This window comes from Camelus bactrianus, chromosome 10, assembly GCF_048773025.1.
Source record: "Camelus bactrianus isolate YW-2024 breed Bactrian camel chromosome 10, ASM4877302v1, whole genome shotgun sequence".
Lineage (NCBI taxonomy): Eukaryota > Metazoa > Chordata > Mammalia > Artiodactyla > Camelidae > Camelus > Camelus bactrianus.
In genome coordinates this window covers 29,082,632-29,099,268 of record NC_133548.1, presented here as the reverse complement: position 1 = coordinate 29,099,268, position 16,637 = coordinate 29,082,632, and the positions used below count along the sequence as shown (strand labels likewise).

At 41.9% G+C, this 16,637-nt stretch overlaps 1 protein-coding gene across 1 annotated transcript; it reads right to left on the bottom strand.

Annotated features, from left to right (window-relative positions):
• Positions 1–1,205: 1,205 nt before the first annotated feature.
• Positions 1,206–15,734, bottom strand: BDNF (brain derived neurotrophic factor). Its single transcript, XM_045523934.2, is given in 3 exon segments — positions 1,206–4,914; positions 15,496–15,515; positions 15,518–15,734. Coding segments are annotated over 3 exon segments (987 nt in total). The 5' UTR covers positions 15,720–15,734; the 3' UTR covers positions 1,206–4,149.
• Positions 15,735–16,637: the final 903 nt, after the last annotated feature.

The window sequence follows — 16,637 nt, the reverse complement described above, 5'->3', positions numbered from 1 at the left end:
CGACTGCGAAAATCGGTTAAACTTGAAATTTTGCCAAAGTTCTAATTCCATGGCTGGGCTCACGCCTTGCCTGGCAGTCGGGACTCCTCTTAGAGGTTAGAGTATTTTGCAAATGCACTGGATGGGTTAGGATCGAGTAATTCCTCTCACTCGATCTGCTCTCCCACACCCAAACCACAAGCCTATGTTTGTTATGACTTTCTTGATCCTTATTTATAAGACAATACAAGAGGAAACCATGTGTGTGTGTCTGAGATAGAAATGATACATTGCAGAGATATAGTTCACCACGTTCTGCCATGGGTTGTCAGTGTTCAAATGGGGAGTCGTAAGAGTAGGAACAGATGCTTTTTTTTTCCTTAATGGCCCTTTCTCTCATTAAAAACCCTTCCATTTATTTCCCTAAGATTTGGTGATAACTTTAAACACTTTAACTCAATTACCCAGCGGCTTGGCAGCCATCTCAGAGGCAAATCTTTTTAGAAATCCTAGCAAACTGTTAGACCCTAGGTTCTGTGATATAAAAATCTGCGTGTCCCACGGACAAAAATTAAATCAGTGCAATGGAGACAAGTACATAATGCAAATGGCACCATTCCCAAACCAAGGGCACAGGACCTGCCTCTAAATATTGAATGTCTGTGTTTTCTTTTTATTTTTTTCAGTCACTGACTTTCTAAATTTGGGCCAATTTATCCTTATTATCCCTAAGTAAACCTACTTTGAATTTTTTTTAACAGTTATTTTATAATCAAATAGAGTTGGCCAGCCCTGATTCACAGGTCCTGATGTTGCTAGGACACACAGCTTAGTATCTGATGAAAGGATATCACTTCAAAAGGGAAAACTTTCAAGAGTCCTGGAAAATGACAATCCCATCTTCCACTGTGGAAGATGGGCCCAATCCTAGAGCTTCTTGAAAGCTCACAGACTGCAGGATTGGCCTCCTGGGCTTTGAAAGAAGCATCCTCTCTGGAGGGCTGTGCAATGGCTAAACCTGGTCTGGTTGGTCTTAAAGCAAGGGACGCACGTATTTATGATAAAACACGTTTGCATGTTTGTTTTACAGTGAAGAGAAAAAAACCCAGAACCCCCAGATTTTATGTACTTTGAAAATATATTTAAAAACATTAAAAATTCTATATTTAAAACATATATTATATGTTAATTAGTACACTTAAATAGAACTTATATTTACAATAGGCTTCTGATGCGATTAAGTTTTAATGCCAATTTTTTTCAATAACATAATTATATAAATATACTAAAATACAATAAATATTTTTTGTTTGTTTTACATGGTGAATAATATCTTTACCATAGAGAGAACAAGGCCACAGACATTTACTTACATTGTCAACGGGAATCACCATAAAAAAGCAACAGGCCTGCTGCCATGCATGAAACACTCCTGCCACAAAGAGACCACAGCAAGACTTTAAAATAAAAACAAAACAAAACAGAACCAAAATGAACAGCAACAGAGGAAGAGTTTAACAAAATAAACCTTAGGTCAACGTAAACCACCAAGCATATGACTGTGATGTAGCTTATTGAGTAAGAGAGTGCCACTGACCACACCATTGCTCAATGTCTCCTACTTGGCCGCTTAACAGATCTGGCCTTTGCAGGACACTTTAAGACCATGATGGGGACTTTTTTTGTTTTGTTATCATTTTGTCCCTCGAAAGGAGACTGTGAAAAATTAACAGACAGCAGATACTCCAAGGGTTCATTCCATGTGAAAGATAATTACAAAGATATTCTTTTCAAACAACACAAAACAAACCTATGCTACACAAAAGTATTCCTTCTTTCAAAGACAGGTATTCATATGATGCTGTAAAAGATAGGCTCGTTCTAAATGAAAAACTGAACAAGTAGAAATTATTTGCTGATGGTATCTTCATTCCCTGGGTCACGATGGACAGCCTCTCTTGTTTCTCCCTCACCCTACTAAGATGCAGCAATTTCTTGAGGCTTTCTGCTACTCAAGGACACTGGTCCAGGACAGTTTCAGGTTTGCACAATGGGCTAAATAAGCCTTAGCACTAATTTTCCCTGGGATCCCTTTTACCCAGGACCACCATTCCAGGCTCCCAACTTGATTTCTCCCAACCCAAGATGGCAGAGGTAAGGCAGGGGCCCTCTCCATGAACAGACAGGATGGATGGGAGGTTGCCATTGCCTTCACTGTGGGCAGCAAAACCTTGTCAGCTCTGTCTTCCATCGAGCAAGGAGCCTTCAAGCCTTTGGTGTCCTGGAAGGGCAGACACCTCCTGAAGTCTTGTCTCTGGACAAGATTTTTCTATTGGTAGCCATGGTCATCCAACCTGAGTTTGGGGGCCTTTTCCTGTTCCCTTCCCCCCTTTACCAAAAGTTCTCAAAAGACAAAACCCTGGTTTCCTCAAGTCTAATTTCAAAGCAGTAAGTGTTCATGCAGCAAACATCTCCCATCTCATTGCATCAATTTCATGATCACGATGCCACACCTGTGGTTCTGAAACTGCTCCAGGCTAATCCAGCTTTATGCATAATTATCCAGGGATGGAGGGTGTGAATCAGCTTGAGCGTGGTCCTCCAGCGAGAACCTCTTAGCACAGTTAGATAATGTAGGCACTTAAAGCGCGAGGTCCAAGCAACTTGACACGTGTCATTCCAGAGCCACCCCTGAAGGGTCCTTCAGAGGCCTCCCTTTTGGAATGTCTCAAGTACCCTTCCCCACCCCCACCTAGACCTCAGCATGGCCACTCAGAAATTCTTCCTGCACCGCCCAGAAATGATATGTCAGCTCCACACAGCCTCCAGGTGGCTGTCCAGTCTCATTTCACTGGCAGTGTGGACTCCTGCTCTGATCTAGGTGTTTCTAGGTCCATACAGAACTCCACCTCTCACTTGCAAGGCAGTTTTAAGCCCTACCATAATTTTTTTAAAGCCTTACAAAGATTTACCCAAATGTTAACCCCTCACCTAAAAGAATCTATTTTCCCCCTCATCTAAAAAAAAAAAAAAAAAAGAAACGAAGAAAAAAAAAAAGAAAAAAGAAAAGAAAAGAAATCACTGTTCTCCATGCTTCTATGAGTGCCAAGACGTGACAAAATTTGTCCACTCACTCACAGCAGTGGTCAAATTCAGATGCGCAACTGATTTTCCTCCCTTAAGGGAAAACAAAACAGAAAGGGGACCAGAGGGGGAGGGGGGGAAAGAATGTGCTCGAAGTAAATGTAGATCTTTGGACCAGAGAAGCTTCCCCTGACCAAGGCCCAGCGGGGGAGGGGGCGCCTGGAAGGTGCGTCCGTCATGGGAAGTGGAGTGAGCACTTCATTCGTTTGCCTTAATTTTTATTCGCTTTCCGGTCATCTGATTGACACGACCAACATCTCAAAAACATCCAACATCTTTTGTCAACCAGAATATAGATGGAAGGAATTCTTTCCCCATCCCTACACCCTGTGGGAACTAAAAAACAAAACAAATGAAAAAAAAAACACAAAACAAACAAAAATATACCCCTCCCGTCCCCCATCCCCTAAGCCAGTAAAGCAATGACAACAGCACCTTGACATTGTTTTAATTCCAACGCTATCAGAAGTTAAAGCAGTAAAACAGATAGAGTACTAACAAGAACGAAGATACTTACTGTCTAAAATGTAAACGGAATGTTTTGGTTCAAATTTTTGTTAGACTTTTTTTCCTTTCTTTTTTTTTTTTTGTCTGTTTTCTGAAAGAGGACAGTTTGTTATCAATTCACAATGAAAGCAGCATGCAATTTATTAGTAGTATTTTTTAAACTTTTTTTTTTAAACGTTTTTCAATTCTTGGCAACGGCAACAAACCACAACATTTTCGAGGAATGTAATGCAGACGTTTTAAAGTTGTGCGCAAAAAAAAAAAAAAAAAAAAAAAAAAAAAAAGAAAGAAAAAAGAAAGAATGAAAGAAAGAAAGAAAGGAAGAAAGAAATGACTGTTTCCCTTCTGGTCATGGAAATGTCCAATAAATAGATTGTAGAGCCACTGGACTGTATAAACTTCATTTATACATGCAGTTCATAAAATTATTTTTTTTTCTTAACTGAATAATTTACCCTGTTATGTCTATATACAAATAGATAATTTTTGTCTCAATAGAATCTATACAACATAAAGCCACTATCTTCCCCTCTTAATGGTCAGTGTACACACACAGGAAGTGTCTATCCTTATGAACCGCCAGCCAATTCTCTTTTTGCTATCCATGGTGAGGGCCCGCACGTACGACTGGGTAGTTCGGCACTGGGAGTTCCAGTGCCTCTTGTCTATGCCCCGGCAGCCCTCCTTTGTGTAACCCATGGGATTGCACTTGGTCTCGTAGAAGTACTGCTTCAGCTGGCCTTTGGAGACGGGGACTTTTTCAAGGACCGTGACCGTCCCGCCCGACATGTCCACGGCAGTCTTCTTATCCGCCGCCGTCACCCACTCGCTGATGCTGTCGCACACGCTCAGCTCCCCGCGGCGGGCGGGGTCCGAGTGGCGCCGGACCCTCATGGACATGTTTGCAGCATCCAGGTAATTTTTGTATTCCTCCAGCAGAAAGAGAAGAGGGGGCTCCAAAGGCACTTGACTGCTGAGCATAACCCGGGACGTGTACAGGTCCGCGTCCTTGCTGCTTTCCTCGTTCGGCCGAACTTTCTGGTCCTCGTCCAACAGCTCTTCGATCACGTGCTCGAAAGTGTCGGCCAGCGACGTCAGGCCTCTTGAACCTGCCTTGGGCCCATTCACGCTCTCCAGAGTCCCGTGGGTCCGCACACCTGGGTAGGCCAAGCTGCCTTGTCCTCGGACGTTTGCTTCTTTCATGGGGGCAGCCTTCATGCAACCGAAGTATGAAATAACCATAGTAAGGAAAAGGATGGTCATCACTCTTCTCACCTGGTGGAACTGTAGGGAGAAAGCAGAAACAGGACACAAGACTCTTTAGGACTTTCTTTGGCAGGGACACAACGCAGCCCTCTGACTGTAATTCCAGGCCATTCTGCCGGGTCAGGGTTTTTGATGTCCTGGTGATAAACTCCAGCTGCACCAGATACAGGTTAACGTCAGCGGTGTGCTGGACGGGGCTTAATGTAAACCAGGGACGGGCCGCCTCGGCCCCAAGATTTAGCGTATAAACCCGAGATCAGGTGACTCTGGAACAAGCGACCAAAACCTTCGCTTCAAGTGTACCTGCTTCCTCCCACTTGAGCAGCTTTGTTCAGTTTAATTTTGAATGATCTCTGCTCAGGCTGTCACAAGAAACACAACACCAGAGATGTAACTAAGGAACCACTGCAAGGCTGATAGGAATTTTTTTTTTTTTCAAGTTGGCAACATGGTCCCACTGCAGGAACGTGTGACAGGAACAGTCGTGGCCTCTGAGGTCTGAGTGGGCCTCTCGAGCTCTGGGCTCCTGAGGCATGAACAGCACAATAAAACAGAAGTCAGGGAGCTACCAGGAGCCTTCCCATTGCCTTTTTTTTTTTTTTTTTCCTCCTGTAGAGATAATCTATCAGAACCAAGGAGAAAGATCATTTCATCAAGCCATCCTGTCTCACAGATAAGGACAGCGAAGGCCACAGAGGACTCGCCTCCTGTAAGGAAGGAAGTTTCCAGTAGAACTCAGGGCTCTCAATTCCAGCTCCAAAGTCTTTCTACTACACCTGGGTGGTCACAGGGAAAATGAGTTTTGCTTATTCCCAAACAGAAATCATTTTCTACACACTGATGTCAATGACGTGTCCATGCCTGGGGCAGGTATTATGAAAAGAACGTGTTGGCTTAAGAGAGAACTGGAGGAGCCAGCATCCAAAAGCTCGGGAGGCAACTTCAACCACCTGCTATATGCACATCCAGCTTATCCTCCACCAACGCTCTGAGCCCCTCGCCCCTTGGCTCTTCTGGCTTATATACAGACCCATCTGAGAGAGCCCAGCTTCTCTACTTATTGGAATGTGGCCTGTGTGTAGGTGTGTGTGCAAGCTCGGAAGTCACTGTACCTTTAGGAAGTTGAGTGGCAATGTGCGCGTTTTAGTACGGGGAGCTGGTGCTTCTTTCTGCACTTTTGAAGTTTTCTGTGAAGTCCCTTAACAGCACACCACAAAATTAACCTTTTCCTGCTTGCCAGAGGGTTGCTATGCTCTAAATTTGGTTCTTGCATCTGCAAGCATGCTCCATGAAGCCAGTGAGAAGGAACGGATAAGCAAAATGAAAACCTACCTACAGACCAACACAAGGTGACCATCGGACGGTGAAGGACTTCAGAATCACTTACCTGAGGCATCGTGTCCCTGAGTAGTAAAGACAAGCATCTCCCCCCTTCGTTCCAACACTCTAACTTTATTCTTACTTCTCAGCTCTGGAGTGAGGACTTAACAAAAAGACACGCATGCACCACACAGCTGTTATGTTGTTCCAACCGGCAGGAAAGGGGACTGTTTCCTCTGTCCACGAAGTGTCACTCAACAGGAAGGTAATCTACCCCTAGCCAGTAGGTCATATCGCAGAAATAGCTGAAACTCTGGGAGTGAGAACCCAGTGACTCTGTTCTCCACTTTCATCAGAGATCACATTTTCTACCACTCCCAGACTTTGTCACCATCACGAACACCAGCCAGTGTCCTGGTAGATTCACTCTCGCTTTGTGCAAATAGCAAGCAAGCTCAGAGCTGCTTGGAGCACATGGGCTGAGGTTGGGAAGGGCACACCAGTTTGAAGAGAACACAGCTATCCATTCTGCTAGTACCTGCACTTTTGTGGATGTTCTGCATTCTGCACCATCAAAGAAATGGATCCTCCAAGGAGGTTTCTATTCCTGGCAGGCAGTATTTACATCACTGAATGAAGAACCCTTTCTCCTAGTGTTCCCAGTCCAAATTAAAACAACCCAAGGGGCACCTCAAATGTAGGCCGATGGAAAAAAGGCAAATTTAGAATATTTTACTCCAGCCCTCTCTGTCACACTGGTACAGATTTGCTGTGATCAGCCATCTTTTAATGCCATATTTTAATACTCAAAGATACCATCTTTATAAAGCATACCATTTTATGTACCGCTAAGATATGGAAAAAATGCAGCCAGTTAAACTATTGTTTTCTTTCTTACTTAGAACTGAAAACAGTTCCTTTAGACTTAGTTGGACATATTTTATCATATAAAACTTTTGTGCATATGTAAAAAAGAAAATTAAGCAAAATAAATTGGTTAAGGCAATGACAACTATATTGCAACTGCTGCAAAGCCAATGACAAAAAAAAATGACATCAACTGTAAGACAGAACCCAATTTCAGAGACGTCAAAAAATGAATAAGAAAATGTGTATCTTAGAATTAATGAAACAGAGTAAGAGTAAATTTTGTAAGTATTTACTAAGTGCCCATATTACTCACTGCTTAAAAGGACCCAAGGTACTGAGACATCTTAATTGTTTATTACCCCTATCGCAGTAATGAGTCTTTTAATGATACATTTTTTCTATACTTGGCTTAAAGAAGTTTACCCTTTAAAAGTTACAGCCTTTTACTTGTCTCATGTACCCTTTTATTAATAACTTTTCGGTTACCAAAGTAGTACTTTATCATTTTCTCATCAGTTTCACCAGTAAATATTTCAGAGGAACAAACAGCATCTGAGTAAATATTACTTGTCTTTCATCCTGACACCCAAACAGAGATTCAGCAATTAACTACCTGGTGATAAAGCCCAGCCCCCATCCACAGCCCTGCCCCCGAGTGACATCTCTATAATGCTAACTGCCTACTGGCTTATAAGGCCAATACTTTCTGTCGAATCAAAGTTACTTCCCAATTTTCTGTTTCTGACAATGGTTTCTTGATGCTTTGGGACCACCCAGGCTACAGGCTAGAAATCTCGGAATCAAGTTAGATAATACATTTCTGATATAGCCTACAAATCCAGTCAGTAAAGAAGTCTACTTGTTTTTTATCTAAAATATCACTCCTGCCCATCCTGTTTCTCCATCCCACCACCACCACCACCTAGGCTCAGCCCTCGCCATCTCATTTTGATTCTAATGCCTCCCTTCCCAATGTACATGACATTCTTTCTGCTCCATTTATTTAACTCTGAGGACCACTGCCTGCCTAACCCCTCAACTTACCATGCTCTTATACAAAAACTTGCAATGACTGTTCCACCAGATAAAATCTAACCTCTTTTACCTGGTTTTTGACACCCTCCAAAATCTGGCATCACCCAACTTAGCTCATTTTCTCATGTTATTCAATGCTTCATCACCTCTGCTCTGATCAGGCCACTGTCCTCGGAGCCCCATATACATTATTGCCTAGAAGCAACTTGCTCCTTTCTTCTGGCAAATTCTTTTTTCTCTATCTACTAAATCTTACTTATCCTTCATGACCTGGTGCAAGTATCAAACCACACATGCCACCTTCCCTAATTATTCTAGCACACACTCCCCTCCTCCTCCTCTAAAATTCTACATGACATCTCATTTAATACTTCATTCCCTACTCACGTGTTCAAATTGTTGTTTGGTTCCCCTTCTTAGCTTTGATCATAGAAACTTGGTTCTAACATGCCTAAATCTTTGGAGAGCTTTCTTTTAGAGGAAGACTGAATTGTCTGAAATTCCATCTACTGAAGAAATCAAGCCTTAAAGTTGAAGGGTCTTAAACGTTTGCTAATTATGGTCAGTCTTCAGTTAGATGATCAACTCTCTGAGGGACTGGATCAAATGTGATTCCCCCATGATGCTTAACACAGATGTAATATAGGTAATAATATAAGAGTGCTCAGTCAAAACCCACTGATGGGTCTATCGGACCATGAGGAAACCCAGTTCTGACATCATTTTCATAGGAAGCTTTTCCATTTGGAAAGCACCAGTGAACTCATGCAAATTATTAGGTCAAGTACAGGCTGGGCTAAATTCAAATGATAAGTTCTGAAGTATTTGGTAGATGGTAATTATCGAAAGTGAGGAATCTCTGGGGTTTCTCTCTAGGGTAAAATTTTACTTAAATAATAAGTTTTCAAAAGCAAGTAACACTATAACATAGTACTTGCCCCTACTACTTCCTGTATAGCTCTGTTTCTAATAGAAAACTTGGAAAGGGGGCAGTAATCATAATACTAATAATTACAGCAAAATTTGGAAGTATCACTCTTAATGTCCCCTTTCCCTATTTACCTCTTCAATGAGTAACTGTATATACCGTATTAGGAAACCATAAAAGGTTAAGTAAGCGAGTCGATGACGACTCTTACATTTTAGCTCTTCAGATGAGTCTTTATTATAAAAGAAGATAAAGAGGCTGTGCAAAATTGCCAAGTAGATCGTTAGTCTATATATCTATTTATACATAATAAAATTCACTGCTGCTAATTCTGTTCCAAGGCTTACAACAATCAGCTCAGCCACATCTATAAAATGCTAGGAAGGCTGTTTTTAGCCCCATTCTCGAAAAATTAAATATAGTGCACAGGGCTGAAAAGGAAATCAGCAAAACAGAAATAAGGTTTAGTTTTAAGCATGACTCACAAGGCTTAAACGTTCAACCCGGATGAATACCCATGACATCAGGCTGTACTAATAACTTACATCTGTCTAAAAGGCCACAGAACATTTACAAACATCATCTAATTTGACTGTCACAAGAAGAAAGGACAGGTATTACATAGATGAGACAATTACTGTTCAGAGAGGTTAAGTAACCTATCAGATATCACAAAGCTAAATGGTTACCTGCCTCCTTGTCCAAGTTTTTACCATCAGGACCATGTTTTAAATGTTTTTTCTTTGTTTAAAATGTTTAACTGCAGGGAGGGGAGAAGCTGTGCTAGGAAAGGTGGTCCAAGAAGGAACTGGTTTGCTGCAATTGTGTGTAATCTGGAGCCCAACTTTCTAAAGGCAGCACCATTAAGTTAAGACTTTGACCTTTACGACCCTTCACCTTTAAGGCTTGATTACTTCAGCAGATGGAATTTCAGACAATTCAGTCTTCTTCTAAAAGAAAGTTCTCCAAAGATTTAGGCGTGTTAAAACCAAGTTTCCGTGGTCAAAGCTAAGATGGGAAACCAAACAAGAATATGGATAACTCGGGCACTTAGGGGGAAGAAATACAAAGCTTTGTTCCCAGTCCCTCTAGGCTTTGTCTATAAGCATGTAGTCAAAGAAAACACAGTTTAAAGATATGGTTGCTCAAGTTAGACAGTCCTATAAGCAACCAGGACAATGGCAAGGTTGACTAAATTATCAATATATAATTCTTAACAGTGATGCAAATCTAGTAAGAAGCTACGTTAATGCAATCTTGCAAGTCAATATAAGTAATCTTTAATTTGCGCCCAGTTTCACTACATGCATAGTCTTACTGTTGTCATTTATCAGACATGGAATCTATTTCCAAGTCTTACAGTCTAGGAGGGAGGTAGGACGTATATGCAAAGTAACCAAAATACAAATGGAGAAATGACCCAGGAAAGCACAGATAAAATTCTATAATGAGAAAGAGGCTACTTCCAGTTAGAGAATGAAGAATGCTTTGTTGAAGAAAGTAGTAAAGGATGGAAAGGATTTAAAGGTACCCAGAAAAGATGCCTGTGGATGGACTGCAGCTTGGTTAAAGGCACGGAGTACATTTCTGGAGAGAAGAGTTCTGGAATAGTGAGAAAGAAGAGTGAATGACGATCAGGTTTTGGAAGATTGAGGACGATGCTAAAGAGTCTGGACCCCACCATACAGGCAGGGAAAAATCAATGAGAATTTCTGAGCCAGAGGAATGCTTCAAAAAGCCCAGTTTATCACCATGTACAGGAGAATTTGAAAGAATGATATACTGGAAGGGGCAAGTCAATTCACTGATTTTATTCTTAGTGGCTATTGAGCTTTGAAAATAAATAAAGGAGTTACTTAAGTACGGAGTTGGGATTAAGGGCATGGATACATCTTTTAACTTAATCCATGGAGGGACGGATGGATGGATAGATGGGTGGATTTATTTTCAGGCTTAAGTTGCCAGAAGCAAAGGGGTTAGAGAGAAGTGTGCAGAGCTGGGTGGTAACCACAAGCCATGTCTGGGTTGGCCAAAGGAACAAAGAGGAGGGAGGTGGAGGGAAGACAGGAATATAACTCTGATTTCAACCATGATGACCCTGAACTTGGATTTCACGGCTTAGCGCTTTTAATTCAAAGATTCCAAATGCTTTGCAAATATTAAGTAATTAAGACTCATAGGACCCTAGAGGTGCAGGTAACTATAATTATCCCCATTTCGTACAGGAGGAAAGAGGACCACAGTTTTTAATCAACTCGTCCATGTGCTGTGGATCCCTTGATAGAACAAGGTCAGATCCTCCGATTCCAAAGGAAAACTAGGACTTCATCTCCAGGGACCAGTTTCTTCCATCGCTCTGCATTATTTCTGTATTGCTCTCCCATTAGGGATATACTGCTTAGCCAACAAGACAAAACAAAAACAAAACCCCTCACATTCCTCAAAGAAAATAATGGGGAGTTGGAATCTACAATTAAAATGGAGGGGAAAAAGCTAATGATCATTACAGACGCTCATCTCCTAAGTTCCTCTAAAAATGGAATTTTTAATCATAATGTATTTTATGTCCAAGAGTATCCAATTACACTTCCTACAAAGCACAACCCTTCATACTAGAGTACTCTCTGATCCCGAGTGTGCCCATGGTGTTGAGTGACACTTAGGGACATGACTTGGCTTCACTAAGAGCTTCAGACAAACTGCTGGCTCTTAGTTCAAACCTGGAATGATACAGACTTGTAAGGAAACATGAAAAACAAGGGTACTTCTCTGAATCATACATCTGATAGGTAGAGTTACATACATATTTGATAGAAAGCACCATAGCACTGGTCCCCAGTGAACTCCTTCTCTTCCCCACCCCAGTTCTGAAAAAGGGTTTTTTCATTGGTCCTGTTGGACCTACCTTACCCAAGAGTAACACTAGACCATCTTCTCCACTAGGATAGGGATTGGGCATTCTCTGAATGACCATAATTCGTGCAGTACCTTGTACAAACTAGGTTCCCACGCACGCTGAATGACTCAGTTCCCTTTGTGCTGGTAATATTTGCATAGTATTCAAGGAGGCGCAATTAAACTAAGAGCAATAAGTCTTCAAGTGAGCTGTAATGATGGAGTGAATTTTGGAGTAAGAGATAGAAAATGTCTGGGCAGAGAACACTGCTACCCACCCCGCCCTTCCCCTTCCTGGCATTCCAACCCAGGTACTGCTGCCACCATGCAAAGGTCTCTAAGTGCTTCGATAACTACTGCCCTAGGAAACCTACTAATGTTCTACGGTAACCAAGGGAGGATGCCTAAAAACTGGAGCCTCCCAGAGCTGGCAGTTTTATCCATGCTCTGCCCTGTTCCTTTTCCCGTCTACAAAGAATTATACTGCCCCAACAGCACACATCTCTAGTCCATAATAAGGAAGCCTCAAACATACACAGATCACTTGCATATCAAATGAGTAGACTGTCGAGAAATGCTTTCTAAATTATTTTTTTTAACCACCAATTTTTAGATTACAAGAACCAAATGGCAGCTAACATCCAATTAAAAAGCCTAACCTCTTGAATTAGGATTGTTTTCTTTAGAATTTCAGGTGGAATCTGTCATAGTGAACTAAAGTTCATTTTTAGCAATGTTCTAACTATTACATTGCCAAAAGCAAAGTATTATTTATCAAATTCCCAAAAGTGGTAGACAGTAGCATTAATTAAGAAGATATTGTCTACCTGGTTCCATGAAGTTTCAGTGATCCACTGTGTAAGGAAGGTCTTGAAGTAAGTATCAAGTAGCCATCACACATTTAATGACAGGGGTTGATTTCTACAAGTTTTGTGAAATCTTTCCTATAAAGGGAAAATGACTTTGGAAATAATAAATAAGGAGATACAAGCTTCAGTGCAACACTGACATTTAAGTTATATGGAAACATACAGACTTTGAATTTACAGAAAAATTTCAAGTACAAAATTCATCTTATGCAACCTAAAGCCTCAAACTTCAGATAATTTTTGAGCATTAGAGTTATAAATTTAAGTGTATTAATGCAATTTCTGTTAGTAAGAATACAACAACTAAAAGAGAAATTTGTGGGGCCAAAATTTGGTTTTGGAAATGTAGGTATGGGATAAACGTCCATGGGCTGCAATTAAAGGAAGCCTTGTTTCTGAAAGTGTGACCCGCGAGCCAGCAGCATTAGCATCACCTGGGAACTTACAAGAAATGAAGACTCTCAGCTTCCCCTCTTGTATCCCACCCACCCCAGCCACTGAATCAGGATCTGCATTTCAGTAAGATTCATAAACTGCAAGGCGATTCATAGTACAGTTGAGAAGCACTGGACTAACATGATAAAGAGAAAGAAAGCTCCTGAAGACACGGAAACAAAAGGGTTAACGCCGACTTAAGGATTGTGGTGCATTCTGAGCGTCTGCCATGGGCTCAGCTGTCATCTTTTCTCCTTGGTTCAACTTGTTTCACTGGGACATTTATTATGTGGGAAAATATTTTTGCTTTTGTGATGTTAAGTAAAATCTGGGTTCCCTTTATGTCAACTGGCTTTTCCACTATTGTGTTTATACCATCAAGTGTAGGATACCTATAAACATGACAGGCTGAATGAGAATTTATAGGGTACTGCTGATCTAAATCGGGACTTCCACTCAATCACTAATTTTTATCTTGGTGCTACAAGGCAAATAGAAGCATAAGTGGCCTCCCTGTTCATTACAGTCTCAACATCACTCACGCGATCAGAATGATACTGGAAATGACATGACCAGTAAGAGCCGCTGGCAGATTTCCAGACACACACATGAGCGTTACTTTCAGTCAGATGTCTCTGATCCTTCTGAGTTCTTTCTGTCCTGAAATGGTGAAACGCAGACACAGGCAGAGAGAACTGATTCACCCACTCAGTGGAGATTTCTTATGTACAGGCTTGCCCTAAAACCAACAGATCCAGCTCTGTCCTACCAAGTCCTATGAAGTTAAAACAGAAAACAAAAAGCTCACAAAATAAAACAACAACAGTGCCATCGATAACAACAAACCCCTAAAATATATTAGTGTTAAGTATCAAGCACCAAAATCCCCTCTCCAAACCCAAATCTGTTTCGCCTTCCATAAGGTACCAGCGGCAACCTAATTTCTCATTTGGGTTCCAACATTTGGGATCATTTGCTTCAAAACTAAAGCACCGAAGATGGTTTAAAAAAAAAAAAAAGATTTCCAAAGAAAAGTAAAACATTTGAGATGAACAACATTATCAGGGAATTGATGGGGTCGATTCACAAACAGAACTGGAGACTGGTCCACGCTTTTTACGAAGGACTGCAAAAATGGCTAGTTTCCAAACCCCCAAGAAGTCACCAAGTTCACCAGTACAAGTGCAAATGACTCACACTGGGAACCCTGAGACTGCTGCGGTTAAGTCACTTGCAGATGGGTGGGGCTGAGACGACACAGGGCCCTCTTTCCCCCGGTAGCATCCCCAGTGCTGCTGGCCTCCACCTTGAGCCCCACAGAGCCCAGATGTCAACACAGCTAAGGGACTGCCTCCCCAGTTACAAACTGGGCGTACCTACTAACAAGCGATGTTGTGAAAGCACGGCAGAGCACCGTCTTCCACGTTCCCAGATTCGGGAATCTATCTTTAAAAAAAAAAAAGGTGCAAGGTTGACACAACTGCATTCTTTGTCCCTAAGGGGAGAATATGCACTAACTCAAACCAGAGGATAAAGAAAATCCCCCTTTAAGAAATGAAGTTCACCATAATGTAGTGACTGAGAACATGCCAGAACAGTTACCGTCGGAGGGGAAAAAAATAAGGAAGAAAGTTAAGACCCATCCGTCCCATTTCAGTCTCTTTCTTCAGAACTGGCAATTTCAAACCAACAAGTTGCTTTCAGGGTGCAGTTGGACAGCAGAGTTCCTGCCAGGGGATGCTACGGGAATTCTGACAGCTGTTAGCCAACACCCCCTAGACACTGTCGCCACACAGACACACTCTTTGTGGACCCCAGAGCTACAGTAAAGCTTCCCAGTTTTTCCACAGATGGTGCTCCGAAAATTTCCATACCCAGTGTATGCCTGTGGTTAATTAGTTACCTGAGCAATTTCCATTATAGAAAGAATATCTGTATATAATTAGAGCCAGCTTAGGTTCCGGCTAGAAGGTTTCAACATCATTAAGTCGGGGTAAAAAGAGAATGGGGTGGGTAATTCTCACCTGATGAAGAGACCTCTCTCCAGATTAGACCCTAGCCTCGGGAGTATGCAGAACATTAACTTTAAAAAAAGAGAGAGAGAGAGAGAGATGGGGGAAGAACCTGGACAGATAAGCTGCCCCTGGAATCAAAAGATTAGCATTCCTTTAAAAGCTACAACCAAGAAATCCTAGGGGAAAGATGAAATTAGTAGGAGAAGGCATTTAGTAGCTCTCTGTCGCTCACCTTTATGAGACCATTTTCTGAATCAGTTTGTTAAACTCCACTGAAGCACAAACGCACACATCACAGCCCTTCTTCTGCGATGCACAGCCACACCAAACAGGAGCGTGTGGGCAGAGGCCAAAACGTGTGTGGACACGCCACCCTTTCTGCAGCAACGCCGTGTTCTGCGCGTTAACGAGGATTAACCTCCTGCACACATGGAGAAAACTGGTGGTTCCACACATCGAGTTGTCCTTCGGGTTATTTTTGCATCCAACCCTATAATTTCTTTTAATTGCTTACCGTAAAGCACAGAGAAGTGCTCATTATTCGTAGCTTAATGCAGGAGCAAAAATAATTGAATGCGCTCCCCCGCCCACTGCGCTACCCCAGCTCCCAACTCTTCTAAGTGTCACTGTTCATCTGAATAGCAAGCACAAGGAAGCCTGTTCCAGGGCCCTGTACATAAGGAGCCATGTGGACGCTACTCCAGAAACGGGCTGCGCTCCAGAGCTACTATAAAATACAGGGAAAATATTAACATCTCAGATGACAAGAGATCTACATGGCTGGTCAGAAAAGATCCACATCATAGAACGCACCTAAATGGAAACATTCACTTCTGTGGCTCCATGAGTATCAGGGCTGTGAGAACATCTGTTTGTCTCCATCCTGTTTCATTAAACACTGATTCCTACAGAAGACATACAAACTCAAATGCCAACGTATTTAACCTAAGCAATGGGATGAGGGCTGTGTTTCTACATACTGCCCTAAACAAATACGGTATTAGTCGTGGTGTATATGGGGGGTATTCTTGGAAGATGCCCCGGGGAGCTGGATAAATAAGCAATACTATACTTCTCTTTTTAAAAAGTGATTTATAGTAATAGTTAACATTTATTAGCTGTGAGTTAAATAATCTGATTATTGATGGTTAACAGCTGAGAAAACTAAGGCTCCCAGAGATTCTGTAAATTGCCCCAAGACCATATGCCTGGCATGTGGCGGAAATGGAATCTGAACCAGGGCTGGTTTGCATGCTTCTTTCCATACGGGGTCAGATGTGGATGTGGTGTCTTACGTTTTGAGGGAGGTCTATTTGGCAGAGACATCCTGCATACCTTAAGGCACCAATTCTATATTTATTTAAGCAAAGAACC